The sequence below is a fragment of the Hyla sarda genome, chromosome 5 (assembly GCF_029499605.1).
Source record: "Hyla sarda isolate aHylSar1 chromosome 5, aHylSar1.hap1, whole genome shotgun sequence".
NCBI classification, from domain to species: domain Eukaryota; kingdom Metazoa; phylum Chordata; class Amphibia; order Anura; family Hylidae; genus Hyla; species Hyla sarda.
The window spans coordinates 23,956,560-23,981,006 of NC_079193.1; the positions used below are offsets into that span (position 1 = coordinate 23,956,560).

Here is a 24,447-nt window from a genome sequence, read left to right on the forward strand (position 1 = left end):
TATAGAGGCCATTATATGTATCGGGTAAATAGGCATTCATAGGAATGTTCTTTCCTGATAATCGGCCAGTGAAAAAGGGCCAGCGAGCCATGTGAAGGCTCATTAGACGATTGCTGATCACAAAGATTGGTGCTGGTTATCCTGCACCTGCCAGCCCGTCTACTAGGTCCTTAAAGGGGTACTCCGCCCCTAGACATCTTATTCCCTATCCATAGGGGATAAGACGTCTGATTGCCCCCCACGATCTCCCTGCTGCACCCAGCGTTCATTTAGAGAGTCGGATGCAGCGCCGGAGGCTCGTGACATGCCGGCCACGCCCCCTCAATGCAAGTCTATGGATAGGGGATAAGATGTCTAGGGGCGGAGTACCCCTCTAATTATAATTATTATATGCAAAGCCAGGAATGGATTTGAAAACAGGTGAAGCCTCAGTCTTATATTTTTCCGTCCCTGGCTTTGTATAAAAAAATTGCAATTAAAAACCTTTCATTAGCAGGATCTGAACGGGCAACAAAAAGCTGTAAGCAGTAATCCTTTTTGGTCTGATCCTGCTAAACCGACACCAGACAAACTCATTAAAGTGGAACTCCGTTACATAAATACTTATCCCCTATCCACTGGATAGGAGATAATTATCTGATTACAGGGGGTCTGACCACTGGGACCCCTGCGATCTCCTGCCCCGCTGCACCACCACTCTCCCCATGCACAGATTACTGTCGACCATAGCACGAAGCGGTGGCCGATGCCCCCTCCATGTATCCCTATTGGAGGGCCGGAGGTACACGAACGCTGTATATCCGGCTCCCCATAGAGCTACATGGAGCGATGGAGGGACACATTGGCCACTGCTTTGTGCCATTGCCGACAGTAATCTGTGCATGGGGAGAGCCAGGGTGCGGGGCAAGAGATCGGGAGGGGGGGGGTCACAGCGGTAGAACGCCCTACAATCAGACACTTATCCCCTATCCTGTGGATTCATATTTACTGGAGTTCCCCTTTAAAGTCGGGATCAATGGTGTACTTTGCACAACAGACCATCCGGCTCCATTTGTGTGTTTTGTTATTCATTAGCCGTTATATGGAACTGATATTCATACGCCATACTGGTTGGCACTAAAAGCCCTAAAGAAATGACCACAACCTCCTCCAGCAAAATCATCCGTTTTCCAGATCAGCAGCGATCACATGATCACTTCTCTGGCTCCAATAGGACATGATTTGCTATATGGGAATGCTCTGTATATCCACTCCATACGTTCCTGTTTTCCAGGGTTTCCATTAGTGCCTACGTCCATACATGCCTTTGCAAGAACAAAATATTTCAATGACAAGTAAGTTGTGAATTATTTATACTGTAATTATTAAAAATATATTTTGTATTATTTGTAATATATTTTTAGCCCTGGTTATATGGATAATGTGATGTGTAATATCAATATTAGTGTTTCTCACGAATATTCGCAATTCAAATTTTATTCATGAATATCGCATATTCGCGAATATTCGCGAATATAGCACTATATATTTGCTATTACGAATATTCGTTTTTTTTCTTCATTCACAGTACACATCACAGTGATCATCCCTCTCTGCTTCCAGCTTGTGTGGTGTAAAGAAGGCTCTAATACTACTGTGTGAGACTGGCGTACGGTTTTTTCGCATATGCGAAAATTTGCATATGCTAATTTTCACACATGTGAATTTTCGCTCGTGCTAATTTTCACATATGCGAATTGTCGCTCGTGCTAATTTTCGCATATACCAATTTTCGTTGATGTACATTTTCGCATATGCAAATTTTCGTTGATGTACATTTTCGCATATGCGGAAATAAACGCGAATATTAGGAATATGCGAATTTGCATATGCTAATTTTCACATATGCGAATTTTTGTTTATACTAATTTTCGTGTATGCGAAAATAAACGCGAATATTACGAATATGCGAATTTAGCGAATATATGACGAATATTCGTCCTTATGTTCGCGAAATATCGCAAATTCGAATATGGCCTATGGCGCTCAACACTAATATATGTTGCAAAACTACAATCTCAAGGTCTACAGTTTGGAGCCCACTACTCTAGAAGATCTACTCTTTACACAGACAGTCCACTGACACTGGATAGGGTGGCCACCTGGCCAGTATTTTACCGGCACAGCCGGTATTTTTATATTAAAAATACCAGCAAATGCAATGGCCGGTATTTATCCAACCAATCCTCCAACTCCCGGAATGTTGCACCTTATGCTATACCAGTGTTTCCCAACCAGAGGTGCCTCCAGCTGTTGCAAAACTACAACTCCAAGCATGCCCGGACAGCCGTTGGCTGTCCGGGCATCCTGGGGGTTGTAGTTTTGCCACAGCTGGAGGCACCCCTGGTTGGGAAACACTGACCTATACAATATACTACAGTATAGTCCGACATGCTGGGAGTTGTAGTTTTTGTTTGGGGCAGCTGCTGAGCAACAGGCTGTATCAGGGCATGCTGGGAGTTGTAGTTTGTAACTAACTGCAACTCCTGAGTTTGCTTAAAAATTTTTTTTTTTAAAGTGATCAAAAAGTAACATCAAAATAAAAATGGTCCTGTTAAAAACTACAGATCAGTGTGCAAAACTGAGCCCTCATACAGGCCATATAAGGAGAAATAAAAAAGTTATAGGGGTCAGAATAGGACAAAATTGACCCCCGCATATGTGTATCCTGTGATGTCACGCATATATAATTAATTATGCAAATTAGTGTGGCCGGTATTTTTTTTTTTTTACAAGAAAGGTGGCAACCCTAACTCTGTATAATACTTTATTTCCCCTGTGGTGGCGCTGCAGGGAAGCCGAACGCTTAGTGCCAAGGTTTCTAAAAAACTAAAGCTAATCCCTCTTGGGCCCGACAGGACACTTTGAGCTCAGCTTCATTTCAAGGGATCTTTCTAACAAGAAAGCGTAGAACCTCTTTAAAAGAGGTACTCTGACATTAGGTACAAAAAAATGATGCTGCATAAGCATATAGTGTTGCCTACCTGTCTGCTCTAGTTCTGAAACCACCAAAAATCCATTTGTTTTGGGGAGGACTTAGTCCTGTACTTCTAGGATGTACTTCCTGGTTGAGCAGTTGCTCAGCTCTACAATTACCAGAATGCACTGCTTTTCTAGAGCTCTTCATCAGTCTTCCTACCCAGTCTACTTCCCACTCAAAGCACTCCTGCCAGTTCCCCACTCAGAGCCCAGAGGACATCTCATTTTACAGAAGACTATCGCATAATGAGGTTACAGCACCTACTGTAATCATTCCCTGTCTGCTCCTCTGCCTGTGGCATTCTTCAGCGCACAGCAGTAAGCTGTAATTACACCTCATTCTCCCTAAATGTTCCGATAAAGATATATATCTGTATGTGTGTATATGACAGGGAGATGGCGATGCAGGCTGTAGGGGTTGGTCAGAGGTCGTGACATCACCCCTGAGACAGCAGAGGATGATGCGTTGTCTCAGGAGAGATAAAGGAGCCAGGGAGCTGCTAACACAACACCACACTGACAATGAGAGGACTACACAACTTCCTGTCAGGAGAGAGGGAGGGGGCTGGAAGCTGCTGAGAAAACACCACATTGACAATGAAAGGACTACACAACTTCTGGTCAGGAGAGAGGGAGGAGCCAGGGAGATGCTGAGTCAACACCACACTGACAATGAGAGGACTACACAACTTTTCTTCAGGAGAGAGGGAGGAGTTGTAGAGCTGGAGGCAACACCACACTGACAAGTCAGTACAAGTTGTAATACCAACATATTAGTTTTATTTTTAAGGGTAAAAGTCTTACTTGAATACAATTAGAATACCCCTTTAACCTATATAGTTTCTGTTTTGTTCTAGTTGTTGGATGAGTGTGGAGACACATCTGTTATACATTGTCCATGGGCCGATCATGGCTGCACTGCTGGTAAGAGTCAAAGTCTACTAATCCAACATCCTTGTCCAGCAGAGTGAAATCAGAAATATTAATAATAGCCTATGTATTTTACATTATAAAGCCTTGTTCACATAGCTATTTGGAGGGGGGTTGCATAATAAACACCACAAATTTAAAAAAAATAATAAAAACAGTGAAAAAAACATAAATGGGGAAAACATTTATAAATAATAATGATAAATAAATAAATATATATAAACTCTTATTTTATGTTGAATTTATTATTGTTCAAGTAATTTCAGTGATGTTTTTTTGTAAGTTTCCATTTTACTGTCTATATTTTAAAATAAACCTAAAATCTTGCAGTTTGTATTCCTGCTACAAGACCTAAAACTAAGCCGAGACTTCCTATTCTGTGCAGATCGCCTCCCAGCAATGTCCTTCCGTGTCCTCCAACAATATTAATGTACGAAAAGAAATGAGATAGAAAGAAATCTGTCTAATGGCAGATACCTTACATATATGTATATTATTTTCTTCATTTTATTTTATTTTATTTTTTTTTTTTTGAGGGTGAGGAGTTGGGAGGGGGGGGGGGGGGGGTTGGAGGGTTCTGGTGCAAATTTCTCTAAGAAAACATGGCAGCACCGAATAGCTCATAAATTACCAGGTAGTAAAGTGATTCAGGATTTTGGTATAAAACTGGATTATAGATAAGGATTCTTTTTCACTGATACTTTGCAATTATTTTCTCATTTGACTTCAAAGAGTCTTAAAAAGAGATGGAAGTAATGTAGGGTTCGGGAAGGCAGCCAATCGGAGATGCGTGTCTTGCCTGTGCACCGATTCTTGCCAAATTTATGCAGAATTCATAGTTATTTCTAGCTCAGCATAAAATAAATTTGATGTTGAGAATAAAAAATGTAGAGGCAAGAGACATAGCATATGGACATCTTAAAGGGCCATTTACACTGATGTGTAACATTACATTAAAGGGGAACTCCACCCCTAGACATGTTATCCCGTATCCAAAGGATAGGGATAACATGTCTGATTGCAGGAGGTCTGGCCGCAGCGGAACCAGGTTGGTGCTGCGGTGTTCACCACGCCCTTTCCATTCATGTCTATGGGAGGGGGCGTGATGGCTATAGCGGCACCACCCCTGTCCTCCGGTTGTGTGTGCTGTTGCAGCTAGGTTTGATTGAAGTGATGGGAGCTGAATTGTAATACTACGCACAACCTGAGCACAGGGGTGGTGTTGTCTTTGGAAGAAAGCGGCTATGATTTTCTAATCCCGGATACCCCATAGTGGATATAGCCCATAGTAACAATAAAAATTAGGCCAGAATTAATTAGACATTGCACCTAACTACAGAAGTTGTAGACAGGGGTGAACTGACAACACTCAGGGCCCCCGGACCAAAAAAAAAGTAAGGGCCCCTTGCAATGCTCGGCTGCTGGTCACACTTCTGCCCCTATTCCACCCAAATCCCTCCACCAGCACTACACACAAAATAAACTTAAAGGTAGGAGAAATAATTTTCCATGACCAATAATACCAGTATACAAGGAGTATATATATATACCAGCGCCCAATAACTGGATAATACCGCCATACTGTACTGAATAAAACCACTATACACAGACCAATGTACTACACAGGATCTGTATACAATATAAGTGATAATATACAGGACCATATGGCGGTAGATATCAGCTGTACACAGGATGTGTATACCATATAAGTGATTACAGTTACATTTTGAGACTCACAATTACGTATTTTCTGATCTTCAGCATCCTCTTTCCTTTTCTTCTCCGTCCAGATCAGACCGCCATGTCCATCTCTTACCATCTGCAGGACAAACATGCTAGACATTTTTCCATTCCCCTCCTCTACATAATCTTTCCATCTATAAGCCCACAAACTGTAACAATGCCCTCCTTGGTGTCCAGCACAAGTAAATAGGTAGGTAGATCAGGAAGCCAGATATGTAGTTAGGTGACTAGTCTGGTAGGTAGGTAGGTTGCTAGTTAGGTAGTTAGGCAGCCATGTATGAAGGCCAGGTATGTACATAGTTAGTTTGTTAGTTTGTCCCCTTATTAGCTAGGCAGGAACATAGTAGTTCCCCATAGTTGGGTGTAGGCAGCAGAGTTCCCTCACATTAGGTGTAGGAAGCAGATTTTCACTCACATTCAGTGTAGGCAGCAGAGTTCCCCCACCGTGGGTGTAGGCAGCAGAGTTCCCCCACAGTGGGTGTGGGCAGCAGGGTCCCCCCACAGTAGGTGTAGGCAGCAAGGTCCCCACAGTAGGTGTAGGCAGCATGGTCCCCCCACAGTAGTTATAGGCAGCAGGGTCCCCCCACAGTAGGTGCAGGCAGCAGGGTCCTCCCACAGTAGGTGTAGTCAGCAGGGTCCCCCCACAGTAGGTATAGGCAGCAAGGTCCCCCCACAGTAGGTGTAGGCAGCAGGATCCCCCCAGCAGAGTTAGGATCCCCCCCAGCAGAGTAGGTGTATACAGCAGAGTTAGAGTTCCCCCCCATAGGTGTAGACAGCAGAGCTAGAGTACCCCCCCCCCCCCGTAGGTGTAGGCAGCAGAGTTAGAGTTCCCCCCAGTATGTGCAGGCAGCAGAGTTCCCCCCCCCTCTCCCCCCCCCCTTCCCGGGTTGAAAAAAATGATGCTCATCTGATGTCCCACGCAGCGATATTCTCCGGAGCGCAGCAGGGGCTTCCTTCCTACACAGTGCAGGCGCCGATGAGTGACGTCACATCTCCTCTGTGTAGGCTGCAGATGCGGCTCACACAGAGGGGACGCCTTCTCCTGTATGTGCATGTATCGGACATACAAGAGAAGGCAGTGCTGTCTGGCAGTCTGCTGGGGATCCGGGACAAGTGTCCTGGATCCCCAGGAGTGGCGGGAGCGGCAGGTCCTGTACCTGGCGAGGCCCTCGGACGAAGTCCCGGTCAGTCCGTCCCTGGTTGTAGACACCTGTACATGTTTTGTTTACCTCATCCTTGTCATGAGGGAAATTCTAAAATGTGGTGCATAAAGTCACCAACTGTGCAGTACTTTTCAACTTACCGATTTATATCGGACTTGCCCCCAACCTGCAACATTTCAGTCCTATATGGGGCATGCGACCCCCTTAATCTCATCCGGAAATAAATATTTATACAGACTCTGATCTGATGTACCCCAACCACATCTGGTTCCAGGGCATCATTGAGTCTTCTTTAGCAATTGAATTGTGGGGCCCCAAAGCAGGCATCAAAATGTACACCTCCATTGTGGTGCTGCTATTACCAACCAAGATGGTCTGGCCTCGTTCTTGATTTCCCCTCCTGTCCTCATTATTTTACCATTGTGCCAATTAACCCCTCCTAACATTTTAGGAGCTTCTCAACATCCAGAAACAAATATAATGTGACCAACATTGGCTGGACTCGCTCTCCGTAAGCCCTATCGTATCTGGATGGTAGGATTACTTCCAATGGAAATAAGTCAAGAATGTCCTATCGTAGTTGTTACAACGTAACGTAACTGGTCGTGATCTGATCGCCATGATCTATATGATAGGAATGTGGAAACCCCATTCTGTAGAACAGTAATCTCCAAACTATGGACCTCTAGATGTGGCAAAAGTTCAACTCCCAGCATGGCCTGACAGGCAACGGCTGTCCGGGCATACTGGGAGTTGTCATTTTTCAACATCCAGAGCTCCACAGTTTGGAGACGTCTACTGTAGAATGTAACAGATTTTTTTAAGGGGGTTATCTACCATAAGATAACTTTAGTACTTACCTGCCAGATAGTAATGGACATGCTTAGGAAGGATCCATGCTTGTCTTTGGGCTTCTTTTTGTGAAATGGCTATTTCCTGTTGGAGTTCCCTCCTTTCAACTACAATTACCATGATCCCTTGTTTGTAAGTGTGAAGTCACTTTTCTCCTTCCCACACATCAGCCACCCCACCCGTTGAAGCACCCCTAAGTGAGGTGTGGTGAAACTACAATTTTCTGCAACCATGTGGTGAAACATCTCCTTCCCGCCCAGAGGTTGCTTCACCCATTGAAGCACAGACACGCTTCCTTTCAACACCTGACTAGTGATGTAATGTCTCAGCCCGCACTACACCTGAGACAACACACATTTTGTATGCTGTTAAAAAAATAAACATCGGGGCAAAAATCACATAAGAATTACTTGACCGCCCATCAAATAGAGGTACAGGCACTATATTATGAACTACATTAACTTTACAGCCCCTGTAGCACAGTCAAATAAAGAAAAATCCTGGAATACCCCTCTACCTGTTAGTGACTGACTTATACCAACATCTAGATAATTATTGAGTGGGGAGAGGGGGCGTCTGCAGTTCGGTGGCACAATCAAGAAAGATAATGGAGATGTTGGACTTTATTAGATGGTGGGGTACAGTACCATCTCCCAGTAATTCTTTGAGAAACTGTTTTCCATTACTGTATATACCCCTAGAATACACAATACATTGAATTACATCTCATTTCAGGTTAACTTGTTCTTTCTTCTGAACATTGTACTCGTCCTCGTGACGAAGTTGCGGGACACTCACCGCGCAGAGTCCAACATGTACATGAAAGCCGTAAGAGCCACTTTAATCCTGGTGCCGCTCTTAGGTATCCAGTTTGTTATCTTTCCATGGAGGCCAGAAAACCGCCTGGCAGGAGAAATCTACGACTACATTATGCACATATTGATGCATTATCAGGTATCGGTCACATTTCAAAGTATCTATTGCAGTTTTTGTATTTTTCTGGTGACTAAATACATAGTACCATTAGTATTACATACAGTACCATTTGCAGGATGTATGTTCTAATTCCTACATGTTAAAGGGGTATTTCGGCTTTATACATCTTATCCCTTATCCAAAGGATAGGGGATAAGATGTATGATCTCAGGGGACATCACGTCATGGCCACACCCACTAGTGATGTAACGCCACACCCCCTCCATTCATGTCTATGGGAGGGGGCGTGGTGTCGTCACTAGGGAGCGTGATGTCACGGTCCCATCTCAGAGGCAGCGCCCGGGGGCCCTGCAGCGGCAGGACCCCTGCGATCATACATCTTATCCCCTATCCTTTGCATAGGGGATAAGATGTATAAAGCCAGAATACCCCTTTAAAGTGTACTTGTTGTACAAGAGACATAATGCAGCCTCAGGGTTAAATGTTCCTTCAAGATAATGACAACTAGAACATTTCAGATGAAAGATTATGGTTGGGATAAGATTAAGGTTGGAAGGGATCCAATCCCACCAAGACCCCATCTGACACCCTATTGCAGCTTTATATAGGATAGGTGGTTGCACATGAGCTGTGTGAAGTTGATCTGTAGGAATTATAAAGACCTCAATTTCTTTATCTTCAAGAAAGGAAGCCATATGCATTTATGACCACCTTTTGGATAGGATCGGCATAGGGCCCTCAGGTGACCCCCTTTTGGTGAGCGGGGTCCTAGAAAAGAGCCCTCAGTAGTTGTGACTGATAGTGTAAATTTTGAAAATGCTGGGCCCCATAGACAAACTTTTAATAGGGCCCCCTTTTAGACTGATTACTGATTATACAGCAAATGTAGTTTGTGTGGACTATGCGGAACTACAGCACCCAATCTGGCCTGGATAATGGTATGGCATGGTAAGGGTATGGCCAATGTATCCCAAATATAGTGGAGGCCAAAGAGCACTTGCCCCATGTGCCCTCCCTATTATCTGACACTGAATGTAATATAGGAAGGCTTGGGTCTAATACATAAGATGATCTTCAAAAGTACTTCTAAGATTACAGAAACCAATTTCCTGCCGTAAAGTAGAAACATATGTTGAAAAATATTGCAAAAAATTGACAGCACCACGACATGGGCAAAATCCGTTTCGTGCTGGCTGGGTTGGGGTGCAAAGTCTAGGGCAGGCATAGGCAACCTTTGGCTTTACAGATGTTTTGGATCACATCTCCCATAATGCTCTTACAGCCAAAATGTTGACAAAGCATCATGGGAGATGTAGTCCAAAACATCAGCAGTGCCAAAGGTTGCCTATGCCTGGTCTAGGGTCTCAGCACTGGTCTTTACCCTTATGCCCTACAAGAAGTTATGGATTTCTGTACATGAGGATCCCCAGGTTTCGGTTCCCAGAATAGTTGTAGATTGATTGCAAAAGCACCGATCAGGAAGTAGTATAAACTGGAAGAGAACCGAGGGCCATTACCAGTAGGACAGTCAGGATGGAACGGACCAGAGGACAAGATGGGAGTGGAGTAGAATGGTGGTCCAGTTATCTAGGCAGAGCTGCAGCCGCTCCTCGGGGGATGGTGCTGAAACCAGGTGAAATAAGTAACAGCGGCAGTAATAGATAAAACCCATAGACAACAGCAGCAGGCCTTCAATGGAAAAAATTATTTCTAATGACAAGTTCTTTATGTCATAAAGGGGTACTCCGGTGGAAAACTTTTTTTTTTTACATCAACTGGTGCAAGAAAGTTAAACAGATTTGTAAATCACTTCTATTAAAAAAAAAATCTTAATCCTTCCAGTACTTTTTAGCAGCTATATACTACAGAGGAAATGCTTTTCTTTTTGGATTTCTCTTCTGTCACGACCACAGCGCTCTCTGCTGACAGCATCATATGTTTGCCATGGGGAGTTTCTCCTGCTCTGCACAGTTCCTAAAATGGACAGCAGAGGTCAGCAGTGAGCACTGTGGTTGTGACAGAAGAGAAATCCAAAAAGAAAAGCATTTCCTCTGTAGTATACAGCAGCTAATAAGTACTGGACGGATTAAGATTTTTTTTTAATAGAAGTAATTTACAAAAAAGTTTTTATCGGTACCATTTTTGTTTGGATGGGACTTTCAATTTCTTTTTAGATATTTTTTATGTTATTTGAAGTGACCAAAAATGTGCAAATCTGGTTAGTGCACTATTACGACTTTTGGGGCCCCTCTTTTGATTTTTCCTAGGGCCACAGTAAACCTAAAACTGGCCCTGCTGACACCTCTGTCCATTTTACAAACTGTCCAGAGCAGCATATGTTTGCTATAAGGATTTTCTCCTACTATGGACAGTTCTTAAAATGGACAGAGATGTCAGCAGAGAGCACTGTGCTGGTGATGTCAGCAGAGAGCACTGTGTTCCAAAAATAAAATAACTTCCTCTGTAGTATTCAGCAGCTAATAAGTACTGGACGGATTAAGATTTTTTTTTAATAGAAGTAATTTACAAATCTTTTTAACTTTCTAGCACCAGTTGATTTAAAAAAAAAAGTTTTCCACCGGAGTACCCCTTTAAGCCAAAGTGTTTCCAATGTTCTAGATTATTCTCATATCAACTCAATAGTCTTATGTGAAATTAAAGTTTCCGTAAGTTTTTTGTATTTTTTTTTTAAAGACGATGCCCATTTAACCATGACATTTCTGCTTGTTTATTTTGGTGATAATAAATATTATTTTCTTCTTTTCAAGGGATTACTTGTTGCTACAATCTTCTGTTTCTTTAATGGGGAGGTAAGAGTTCACTATTGTCCTATGTGATGGCTCCTTATAAAATGTGCTCTATATACAGTGCATATATTAATGTATTTATTCTTTATGTGGTCACTTATGGTGAATGTCTAACCTTCAACCTAATATTGTTTTATCTTTCAAAACACTGCGTTAATTAATTTTCCGATTGCTCTTCCCTGGTGGTGGCTACGGGCGGCCTTTGGTCCTTAAAGGGGTACTCCGCCCCTAGACATCTTTGGGTACGTTCACACGAGCGAATCCCCAGCGCGTATTACGCTACGGATCCGCTGCTGAAGGACGGCTGTATGCTGTCTTTACAGGTGGCTGCTCGGAGTGGCAATCCGCCGCTACGAGCAGACACACTGCGATGTGCAAGTCACCGCGCGCATGCACAGTATACTCGCACATCGCGGCTGCTCTCGTCCTAGCTCAGGGAGCAGGGGGAGTGGCCGCGATGTGTGCGAGTACACCGTGCATGTGCGGCAACTCGCACATCGCAGCAGTGTTTCTGCTTGTAGCGGCGTATTGCCGCTCTGAGCAGGCACATCTAAAGGCATCCTTTAGGGGTCCTTCAGCAGCGGATCTGCAGCGTAAAATACGCTGTGGATCCGCTCGTCTGAACGTACCCTTAAACCCTACCCAAAGGATAGGGGATAAGATGTCTGATCGTGGGGGTCCCGCTGCTGGGGATATTGGCTCAAACGTGTAGCGGGTGTAATGGGTGTAGCGCTGGAGGCTTGTGATGTCACGGCCATGCCCCGCTCGTGATCTCACGGCCACGCCCCCTCAATGCAAGTCTATGGGAGGGGGCGTGAAGGCTGTCACGAGCCTCCAGCACTACACCCGACGCTGTAAACGAATGCCGGGTGCAGATCGGGGATAAGATGTCTAGAGGCGGAGTACCCCTTTAAGATAGAGAATCAACATTACATTGGAGGGGATCCAACTCCTAGAGCCCCCGCTGTTTGAAATCGCTTCATCCTCATTAAAGTTCACATTGGTTTGTTCTTGCAATTAATATGTTGCATGTAGTGGCGGTGCAAGGTTTTTCAGTCTTGTCCCATAAAAGTGTACAGGGCAACTTTTCCATACCTTGCACCGCCATTACTTATAGAGTGAATATTGGACGTTTGAGCCAATATCAACAGCGAAGAGGCTGTGGCACATGCACAAGCGCTGGGGTCCTTCAAAGAGTTGAATGGCAGGAATTGGTTTCTGATAAACTTATATTGATTCTGACTGATTGATTGACTCCTATTCAACCTTCTGAAATTCCGCTTGCGGAATTTACGCACAGATTCCTCACCAATTCCGCAAGGGGAAATTCAGAAGTGTGAATGGGAGTGTGGAATCTCATAGAAGTCTATGGGTTTTACTTTGAGGGGGAAATTGTGCAAGCGGAAATTCTGTCGTGTGAGTAGACCCTTAAACAATATTTGCATTGCTTAAAATCAGAGCCGGCTCTGCCTGTAGCCAAAATATTGATGCTGCTTGATGGGGGCGCCACTCTGCCCACCACAATAAAGTTAGACAGCCAGCATCTTAACCATGCGCTCAACCAGCTCAGCCAACAACACCACCATAACCCCCTCCCCCATGTGTCTCACCCCAGTAGTAAGGAGATTACATGAGGAGGAGGTTTGTTACAGTGTGTCACCCCAGTAGTAAGGAGATTACATGAGGAGGAGGTTTGTTATAGTGTGTCACCCCAGTAGTAAGGAGATTACATGAGGAGGAGGTTTGTTACAGTGTGTCATCTCAGTAGTAAGGAGATTACATGAGGAGGAGGTTTGTTACAGTGTGTCATCTCAGTAGTAAGAAGATTCCATGGGAAGGGGGTTTGTTACAGTGTGTCACCCCAGTAGTAAGGAGATTACATGAGGAGGAGGTTTGTTGCAGTGTGTCTCCCCAGTAGTAAGGTGATTACATGAGGAGGAGGTTTGTTGCAGTGTGTCTCCCCAGTAGTAAGGTGATTACATGAGGAGGAGGTTTGTTGCAGTGTGTCTCCCCAGTAGTAAGGTGGGGCGTGTCAAAGGGCAGACCAATGGGTGTAGTCAAGGGGCGGCAAAATTAGCTATTGCCTAGGGTGGCAAAAATCCTTGCACCAGCCCTGTCCACAATGGACAGCAGCACTCTCACCGGCAAAGAGCTACACCATACATGGGCTTACCCTCGGGTTACTAAATGGGGTAGGCCCATATATTACTGTACCTTTGCAAGTATCACCTAACTTGATACAGATCTGGGTTGTTCATGCAGTGATCACGGAACTGTGCAGAGTTTAAGAAGATTCACCCAAAAGGCCATCGCCAGTCCATGCTGTAAGGGCATCTTCCTTCAAGTATTCTGTTTCCATCACCAAGAAGGAGTATCTTAATCGTCAGAGGAGGAGAATGTCTGAGCAAGGACCCCTCTGCTCACACTAATCACTGGGCCTAAGCTCAGGCTAATAGATGGAGTAGCGCCATCTGTTTATGAACCATCAATTATCATGTCTTCCATTGAGCTTTTAAAAAAATTGGTCTAGAATAGGGTGTAGCTTTATTCTGGCCATTTTTGCTTGGTCTTCATCCATGGTCCTCTACAACATTTCATAACAACAAAATGCACGACTCTTTACAAACAATATTGGAATTAAAAATTGGACATTTCAAAAAAAGAAAAGAAAAATAGTCACACAGTGAATTGACTTTCCGGGAAGAAAGTCTTTGTATTTTGATGGGTGTAATTCAATGTGATTGAATATATAGATGGGCATCTCAGCAGGCACATTGTATCTGAAGGAAATGTCAGACATGGTAACCTGAAGAGCATGACAACCTTGTGTCTACGGAGCAAGAACGGACATGGAATATAGATAGATCGAATATTTTTCCACCAAGTGACAGCTCCAGTACCAGGGCAAAATGCTGAAATGATGTTTTTTTTCTGTTTGCTTAATAATCCTGATTTCTCAAAAATGAATTTAACTTTAATATCATAGAGATATAGTGCACCCACTGGCCCTGATTTACTAAAATCCGAGTGTTCTTTCTGGAGTGTTTTAGATTTCACTCCTCTTTTTCTGGGAGCAGATTTACTAATGTGTCGCACGTGCCGGTTCATTTTCTGTCGTCCAGGTTTATTTGGGTTGCACGGGAAAATGTGTCGCACATACTCATCCATAGCATGTGCCAAAGCAAACAAGCAAGATTTAACGAGAATTAAAGGGGTACTCCGGCCCTGAGACATCTTATCCCCTATCCAAAGTATAGGGGATAAGATGTCTCACCACGGGGGGTCCCGCCGCTGGGGACCCCCGCAATCTTGTGTTTGCCACGCACCTGTTTGAGCTGCACGCCGCGGTGCCAGCTCACAAACCGGCGGGTGGCGACCACGGGGCCGGATTATCGTGATGTCAATACTCCGCCCCCGTGTGACGTCATCCCCCGCCCCCACTATACAAGTCTATGGGAGGGGGGCGTGATCTGAGGAAAGGAGGCATCCTCCCGAAGCGCGTCATCGCATGTTTTTTATTTTATGTAACCAAATAAAGACGGTTCCACTGTGGACCTTAAACTAAGCTTTGGTCCTTTTCCATCATTCTGAAGGAGCCGCAGCGCCATCTACTAAGGGTACTTTTCAAGCTTCTCTGCAATTTATCCAGGACAGTGCCACTGTTTCCTGCTACCCAGAAGGCCTGACAGCGACTCCGCACTTTAGTACCCCATTATCACTTGGGTTATATGCCTGTACTATCTTTTCTAAGGTGAGCGGCCATCTTTATGGTTCCAGTCCAGCCCTGGACCACTTTAGCTACATTTACCAAGGGTAATACACCATGCACTGGTATCGGTCTCTCCATTTTTTCTCCCTTACAGATGGTTTAACGGAGGCTTTACTGAGTTCAGACAGGTGTTATTATCTTCACAGCTAGGCCAGAATCCCAGAGAGGTGGCCAGGAACACAGAAGGACCTCGCAGCTTGCTGGGACCATTTAGACTTGCAATAGACTTTAGAATCTTGACTTTAGACTGGACTTGACTATAGGTAGTAGTGACAGCAGACATAGACTTGACTTACTGGAAGTGACTGTAGATTTGAGGCCTTCCAGGTACTGGACACTAGCACTGAGATCTCTGGTGTTTGCTGGTCTCAGTAAAGTGATAGAAGAGAGAGAATTGTAATGGCCGCCCACTTATATAGAGGGGGGATGAGCCAACACCCATTGGTCAAGCTTCGGGTCATAGGTTAAGCTGGTGCCCTCTGGGTAACATGTGACAACATTGACATAACATGTGACATTTCACAAGTCCTTTAGACAACTGCTGGAGTCCTCCAAAGATCCTTTATACTGACTATACATTAGGACACTGACTATCCATAAAATAAAATAGATAACAGCACAGTAACAGCAGGGGAGGCACTGAGGGAGAGCCCCCAGGTCACTGAGGAACTCAACTTGACAGGGCCTAAGGGTAGTACAGAACCTGTACAGGGACATTACATAAGGGTAGTACTGAACCATGTTCTGTACTGGGACATTGCACACTCAATCCAAGTCTATGGGAGGGGGCATGATAGCCGTCATGCCCTTCCCCCTCCCATAGACTTGCATTGAGGGGGCATGGCCGTGATGTCATGAGCAGGGCGAGATGTTGATGTCACGAGCCTCCGCCCCGCATCGCCAGTCATCCGGCACAGTGCGAAGTTCGCTCCGTGCACCAGATGTCTGGGGTGCTGCATTCGAGATTGCAGGGGACCCCCATGATCAGACATCTTATCCCCTATCCTTTAGATAGGGGATAAGATGTCTAGGGGCAGAGTACCCCTTTGAGGCTACTTTCTTTCCTTAAAAGGACCTACATACATCCCACCTACCCATAACAGACAAACCATGTTCTAGAGCAGCGGTCCCAAACCTAGTCCTTAAGGCCACCAACATTCTATATTATTTTCAGTTACTAAACAGAAATAGAACAGGGAAAATTTCTAGTCCTGGACTTTTGGTGGCCTTGAGGACCTTTAACAAAATAGTCACCACCACACACCACACCGTAAACCCATGACTTGGTACCACAGTCCCCAAGCAGCAGTTGTATGTCCATGCCGACATCTGATGGCAGTTACCACACAAGTCCAACAGTAATTCAACTTTTACCAGCAAAATGGTATAATCATTTACTACCACAAATTGTCATGGTCTCTGTCCACCATTATGTCTGATGGATTACAGCATAGAGAGGAAGCAGTGACAGGAGAGCTGCATACAGAGCCTTATCTGTGTGTATTGTTACTAATATTTTCCCATTATACATCATTCCCTTTCTACAGTATAAATGTAATGAGGAGACAACTGGTCCGTGACTTCTGCCACCACATCACACCCCATGGAAGAAGAGCCATAGTGAGGCCATAAAGCAGACAACAGATTATGACTCCGCTTCACAAGACAACAAAATCTGACAAATGATCTGATCATTATCCAACTCCGTCCTGGCTGCCATACACATTATTCATTATAATTCACTGACCGGAGACTCCTAGACCGCACAAATGAATGTGTACTGTAATATGCTTAACCCCTCTATGACCAAGCCTGTTAGGGTTTTAAAGGAGTACTCCGGTGGAAATTTTTTTTTAAATCAACTGGTGCCAGAAAGTTAAACAGATTTGTAAATTACTTCTATTAAAAATATTTATCCTTCCAATACTTATCAGCTGCTGTATGCTCCACAGGAAGTTATTTTTGTTTTGAATTCTTTTCTGTCTGACCACAGTTCTCTCCGCTGACACCTCTGTCCATGTCAAGAACTGTCTAGAGCAGGACCAAACGAAAGTGGTTGGTTCTCACCGGGGTAACTTGTCCCGTGCTGCGACGGGTCGAAGATGTTAGGTCCTGCAGTGACTGTTAAGTTACCGGCAGTGGAGAGACAGGATGATCTTTGCGAGCCTGTTCAAAAGAGGACTACGGCAGGAGACTCCTACGTGAGCGGTCTACGATGTCGGCATTCACCCGTTAGGGTGTCGGACCCTCACACGCTTATTTGCGGCTGGATGCTCGTGATGGAAATAGAGATCTTGCTGTGCGCTCGGTGGATGGAACACTTTAATTAATGCAACGGGTGCAAATGAGCAGTTGTATTCCGTAAAGATGTGCTGGCTTCAATACAGGTAGTATGGATATCGCTCTGTTCAGACTTGGATGGTGACCTATATGCGTTTCAGAGTACTAGAACCGACCCCTTCGTCAGTAGGTGGGGATCCGCAGCCACCACTGAGCAGCCCGCAGGGGGCCCCCGTCACATTCTGGACATCCGTGTGTCCCGAAAGATCTTTTTGGGACACAAGGATGTCTCGGTTACCCTTCTGCGGCGGCTCCTGCATTAACTTTAAAAACGCAGGTCACTAACGTCCCGTGCGTGCGCCCATAGCAACGGAGAAGTGGAGCATCGACGAGGAGGATGCGCGCTGGCCGGCATGGTAAGTCACCAGCACCAGCTGGCAGCACGTCATCATCGGTGCTCCGACCACTGCTCCTCTGGTCCCGGGACCTACTGCTGTGGTCTATAGGCCAGAGCAGTAGATCGTGACCCCGGACCGGAGGAGGGGTGGTCGGAACACTGAAGTTGGGCACTACACAGACATACAGCCTCAAACCATACATTGTATATAGCTGAAGGATGTATGTTTGTGGGGGAACTGTGGGGGGGAACTGTACTGCCAACCTAATGTGGGGGAACTATACTGCACCTAATGTGGGGGAACTATATTGCCAACCTAATGTGGGGGAACTATATTGCCAACCTAATGTGGGGGAACTATACTGCCAACCTAATTCTGATCTCAATAATTCTTTTATTTTTCTGTATATAGGGATGTATGAGGGTAATTTTTTGCGTTTTGAATTGTAGTTTTTATCGGTACCATTTTTGTTTTGATGGGACTTTCAATTGCTTTTTAGATATTTTTTATGTTATTTGAAGTGACCAAAAATGTGCAAATCTGGTTAGCGCACTATTACGACTTTTGGGGCCCCTCTTTTGATTTTGCCTAGGGCCACAGTAAGCCTAAAACTGGCCTGCTGACACCTCTGTCCATTTTACAAACTGTCCAGAACAGCATATGTTTGCTATAAGGATTTTCTCCTACTATGGACAGTTCTTAAAATGGACAGAGATGTCAGCAGAGAGCACTGTGCTTGTGATGTCAACAGAGAGCTCTGTGTTCCAAAACGAAAATAATTTCCTCTGTAGTATTCAGCAGCTAATAAGTAATGGAAGGATTAAGTAATTTTCAAATCTGTTTAACTTTCTGGCACCAGTTGATTTAAAAAAATTAATAAATAAAAAAAAAAAGGCTTTCACTGGAGTACCCCTTTAAATTACAAAAGCAGCATAGGTTGAGGTTCTCTCCAGTATTCCAGCATTTTCGCTTTTTCCTCCCAGACTGACTTCAATTACCTTTCAAGAGAAAACTACTCGTCACCCCTGGCTTCCTTTATTTCAAGGGAAAATGACAGATTGCGTGTCACCTCCGTTTCTTCACCTTCGGTTGCACATTAATGACTCGATGCTCTTTGCTGATTCACAAAAATGTAATATTCAGAGAAACAAAAATTCCACCTCCGACTGCTGTCTATGACGGGAAACTGATGAATAATGTAATGAGGATGTGTTAATATTGTTACATTGTGCATTTACTTCAGTCAACTACATTGTCTATGGCAAAGAACAAGCTGGTAACATTGATAATATGCTGATATGAGTTACATTGTATTTAGATCAGTGACCACTTATCATTAGAAGGGTTGTCCCACCAGGACAAATAGTCTTTGTGACCTGTTAGGGCTTATTGTCATCATAGAAGGGCTATTGCACAGGAAATGTGGCAAGTAAAGATGACGAGACGAGAATTTATTGTGACTCAGCTGTCAATATGATTCTGATTTGACGAACTGTGAGTGTAAGCCGTGATTTATAGAGCATACCTCTGGCCTGGTGTACAGACGCAGGGACTCCTATCAAAGACATACTGAGTGGTTGTTACACTCTGCGCTCCGGCCAGACACGCTGGCCATGAGCACATTCCCTCTCTCTCGTCCCCAGCTGGCAGGGCTGGGATTCGCATCGCGGGACGTGCCTGCATGCGAATCTGAGCCCGTCACTCACCTTTGCCCTCTGCTGCTTCCTCTGTCTCTCAGCTCCGGCGCACATGCCCCCCTACTAGGGGGAGCGTGCCAGGGCTCTAAGATTTAAAGGGCCAGTGCGCCCATAATTATGGTTTACTGTTTGACTGTTATAAGTTCCTGCACCTCTCACACACCCCTGCCGGATCATTGTTGCCCTAGAGAGAAAGCATTATTTTGTCTTACCTTGCCGTGTTTCTGACCTTTGTTCCATGACCTGACCTTGCTCCTGTGCTGCCTGCCTACTAACCTCCTGCTACGTTCCTGACTATGCACCTGTGCTGCCTGTCCTGACCTTCTGCTATAATGACCACAAGTTGCCGTATCCTTCCTGTGCCTCGAAACTCCTCAGCCGCCTGTGTGGTCGAGTCGTGCCAGGGGAAGCGACCTGGGTGCTGCCTGCTGCAGCAACACCATCCCGCTTTGCAGCGTGCTCTGGTGAAAACCAGCGGCACCTTAGATTCTGCTCTCTGGCACGGCCCGCGTCATCAGCCACACAGGTCCAGTGGATCTACTAACACCTGCATTCCAGGTACATTACATTCCATACATTAAATGCCCCACTGCTCAACGAACATTTGCTGGGTTGGGCACAGAGTGCCTAGGCCTATCAAATGTCAATGCATATAGCATCACCACTTGGGCCCAAGGAGTGGTAACTGAGCAGCAAGATACATAATGTATGCCCCGCTGCTCAGTGTACAGGAGCAGGGACGTCTGTCTTTGAGAAGGGTCCCTGATTTGTTACACCAGGGCAGTGGTATGCTCTGATGACTATATATCATGGGTTGCATTCACTAGTACATTTGCAGCGAGTGTATGGCTAAAGCTGAATCGCCAGTCGAATCAGAATCGCATTAACAGCTGATTCACAAATACATTTTCTTAAAATAAATTTCGGGAGGCTTGTTCATCTTTACAATTTGTTTTATTTTGAATTGAATCACTCATCTCTAGTGCCAAAAACTAAATTCTCTGTACATAATCATTGTTTGGTGTTTCCGAGATATTTAATTGACTTTTATGGGAAAGTGTTGTGAACATGCTCTGTGACCTGTGTCCACATCTTTGTCCATTACCATTTGCCAATGGTAGATCCTGTGTTATCTGCCTCCATATTTAAAATTTAAGCTTTTCCTGTCATTGTATTCTCAAAATCATAGTCCTGAAAAAGAAATCATAGTCCTGAAAAAGAAATCATAGTCCTGAAAAACAGTGTCGCAATACTGCACACATATTTAGTAATACTATCGTACACACACATACATACATATACGGCATATATATATATATATATATATATATATATATATATATGCACATGCTTTAATTTCATCTGGTAACATATTCTAAGTATTGTTCAGCATCCAATTAAATATATTGCCTTACTTATTGTACAGGAGAACAAAACAAATAAAAATACAACATATTGATAAGGTAATCCACCAACGTGTTTCCAATCTCTATGGATTCTTAATCATGTACCCATGATTAAGAATCCATAGTGATTGGAAATCCGTCTGTGCTTTTATTTTAAATGGATATTAATAAAGGTAATTTTATAAACTTGGATTCTGGACAATACATAGAATTAGTAACCAGTGGCCCACGCCTGAATAAGTGGCTTTGGAAAAGTCAGTGCACCGAAAAACTACAAGCTTGATCAGTGAGCATGAAATATATACATATCCAGTGGCTGGACTATTTTTCTTCTTTAAAGGGGTATTCCAGCTTTATACATCTAAAGAATAGGGGATCCAAAGAATAGGGGATAAGATTTATGATCGTAGGGCGGCGAGACCCCTGCGATCATACATCTTATCCTCTACCTTTGGATAGGGAATAAGATGTATAAAGCCGGAATACCCCTTTAAGTTGTTTTCATTTAAGGTTAAAGGGGTACTCCGGTGGAAAACTTTTTTTTTAAATGAAATGGTGCCAGAAAATTGAACAGATTTGTAAATTACTTCTATTTAAAAATCTTAATCCTTCCAGTACTTATTAGCAGCTGTATGCTACAGAGGAAATTATTTTCTTTTTTAATTTATTTTTTGTCTTGTCCACAGCGATCTTTGCTGACACCTCTGTCCGTGTCAGGAACTGTCCAGAGCAGCATATGTTTGCTATGGGAATTTTCTCCTGCTCTGGACAGTTCCTGATACGGGCATCAGGTGTCAGCAGAGAGCACTGTGGACAAGACAAATAAGAAATTCAAAAAGAAAAGAATTTCCTCTGTAGCATACAGCTGCTAAGAAGTACTTGAAGGACAAATATTACACATTTGTTTAACTTTCTGGCACCAGTTGATTTAAAAAAAAATGTTTTCCACCGGAGTACCCCTTTAAGCTTTCCATTGTTTTGTTTTCCTGAAGTGATCCCTTCTAGTACATCTGTTAAGGGTAATTGGAAATGGGATTTGTAATCCAAACATTCCATAGCGAGAGTTATAAAGATAGATTAACAAATTAATCCATGTAGAATTTTCTCAATAATTAACCTTGTTTTGCTCCTAGGTACAAGGTGCACTGAAGAGACAATGGATGCAATACAAGACTCAGTGGGGTCAGAGAAGAAGAGAACATTGTTCTATGCGTTCTACTTCCTACACAGCGACGTCCATAACAGAGGTCCCTATTTATCTATACCCCCATGAGTCCAACAGTGAACATTTAAATGGGAAGTACGGAGACGACTCGGAGATTACAGCGCTCAACTCTGGGGATACCTACGCCTGATTCTCAACCAGACTAAACAAATTTGCAAACCATGAGCTCAAGTCCTCAATGGGAATAAAAAGCCTTCGACATGTTGACCGGAAGACTCGTTGTAGGGACCCACCATATCAGGTGACCTCTGAAGCTCACTTGGTCCACATACAGTACTTAGGCCCTCTTCTACAGGACTGATGAGGTGACCAGATTTTTGTCTGATGGGCTTCTGACAATTCAGTGAAGGTGAAAGTTATTCCATGTGGTCATGGACGGGATCACGTTGACAGCTATATCAACAACAGGTTGTGAAGACCAAGATCTTCTAAAGCCAAATGGAAACGCCTTGTGATGGAACATCCTTTTATCATTGTATACAATGGACCTTTGGCTGCAGATTTATATCTCTGTTTATCTTCGACATTTCATTACAAATAGGACATTAGGACCCATGACAATTCGACCTGCTCATTCAGTTCTTTTACAAGAGCACAATTTTGATGAACTTTACTTCGGTGCTAGGTGGCACCATACTTACCATTAAGCTTTCTGATTTGGAAATGGTGTGACTAGATACGACCTCCTGCAGTAAGTTGAATTTGGTAGGTTCCCATAAGCTTCCATAATTAATATCTTTAAGATCTGAGCTATCTGGTCTAGCGGAATAGTCACCATTTAATACCATGTAAGTTTTAGGTCCACAATTTATATATCTTTATAGGGTTCTGGTACAGAACTCCTAAAAGTTGTTTAGTTAAAGGGGTTGTCCAACACTAGAAGAAGGAATTTTATGGACTCAGTGGCCACTGCCATTCAGATGATGCCCAGTCTTTGCTGATCAGTGCTTTCTAATTCATATGTCGGCACAGGAAAATGCCAAGTGGGCATTTTTCACTAAGTGGGCATTTTTTGTATACCAAGAAGTGAACCAGGAAGCACTGATCAGCAGAGACTGGGCACCATCAGATTGGCGGTGACAGAGGATTAGGAAGGTGAGTATCCCTTTGTTTTAAAGGGGTATTCCAGGAAAATACTTTTTTTATATATATATCCACTTGCTCCAGAAAGTTAAACAGATTTGTAAATTACTTCTATTAAAAAATCTTAATCCTTCCAATAATTATCAGCTTCTGAATTTGAGTTGTTCTTTTCTGTCTGGTCAGAGTGCTCTCTGCTGACATCTCTGCTTGTCTCGGGAACTGCACAGAGTAGAATAGGTTTGCTATGGGGATTTGCTTTTACTCTGGACAGTTCCCGAGACACGCGTCATCAAAAAGCACTTAGACAGAAAAGAACAACTCAACTTCAGCAGCTCATAAGTACTGAAAGGATTAAGATTTTTAATAGATGTAATTTACAAATCTGTTTAACTTTCTGGAGCCAGTTGATATATAAAAAAAAGAAGTTTTTCCTGGATAACCCCTTTAAGCCTTGGTAGATTGGACTGTAGGTTCTTTCTGCTCCATATGACAACTATTTCCCAGAGCTCCCTTCTTCTCATGTCAGACTACTCCCATTTATTACCAGTAATACCAGCAATGTAAGTTCCATTTAGTAATTCCCTTCATCCTCACAGCTTATTAATTCCAGATTGGGAACAATGGATGTCCCTGTCTAGTCATCTTTTACTTTTTAACCAACTGGTGGAACAATTTTTCCCAAAGTTTGTTGACATCTTATAAATGATATCAGTGGCTCAAGTGGCAGAACACACAACAGCTATGAAGCCCACAGTGTAAGGAAGAAGCACTGAACTGCCACCTACAGTACGGTGCAGTCATGGCGTAGAGCTACAGCCACCACTAGGAGCAGTACACTGCATTCTGATTGAGTTCAACAGCAGCTATATAGATCCATATACATTGAGCTCCCCCTAGTGGTGACCGCAGGCAGCCAGATTTTTTTTCCATGTAATTCTTTAGCCATGTAAAAAAAAAAGCAGGGGGTGAGAGATAAGGATCATGAGCATCATTATGGGCACTATAATTTCTGTGTACACCCCTTTAATTTAGCTTTACTTTCTTTCTTCCTGAAACATACTCATAGCCATCGTCCACCATGTAAACCAAAAGTATCAGTCTGTCAGTAAGAATGCATTTCACACGTTATTTATAGAGAAA

General features: G+C 43.7%; 1 protein-coding gene across 2 annotated transcripts in view; it reads left to right on the forward strand.

Annotated features, from left to right (window-relative positions):
• The window catches only part of CALCR (calcitonin receptor), a 302,356-nt gene extending 278,684 nt beyond the window's left edge, over window positions 1-23,672 (forward strand). For both annotated transcript variants that reach the window (XM_056519007.1, XM_056519008.1), the window contains exons 9-13: window positions 1,274-1,334; window positions 3,876-3,942; window positions 8,442-8,660; window positions 11,411-11,452; window positions 22,133-23,672. In XM_056519007.1, coding sequence (XP_056374982.1) covers window positions 1,274-1,334; window positions 3,876-3,942; window positions 8,442-8,660; window positions 11,411-11,452; window positions 22,133-22,354 — 611 coding nt within the window. In that variant the 3' untranslated portion in view covers window positions 22,355-23,672. The remainder of the gene's footprint in view (window positions 1-1,273; window positions 1,335-3,875; window positions 3,943-8,441; window positions 8,661-11,410; window positions 11,453-22,132) is intronic.
• Window positions 23,673-24,447: the final 775 nt, after the last annotated feature.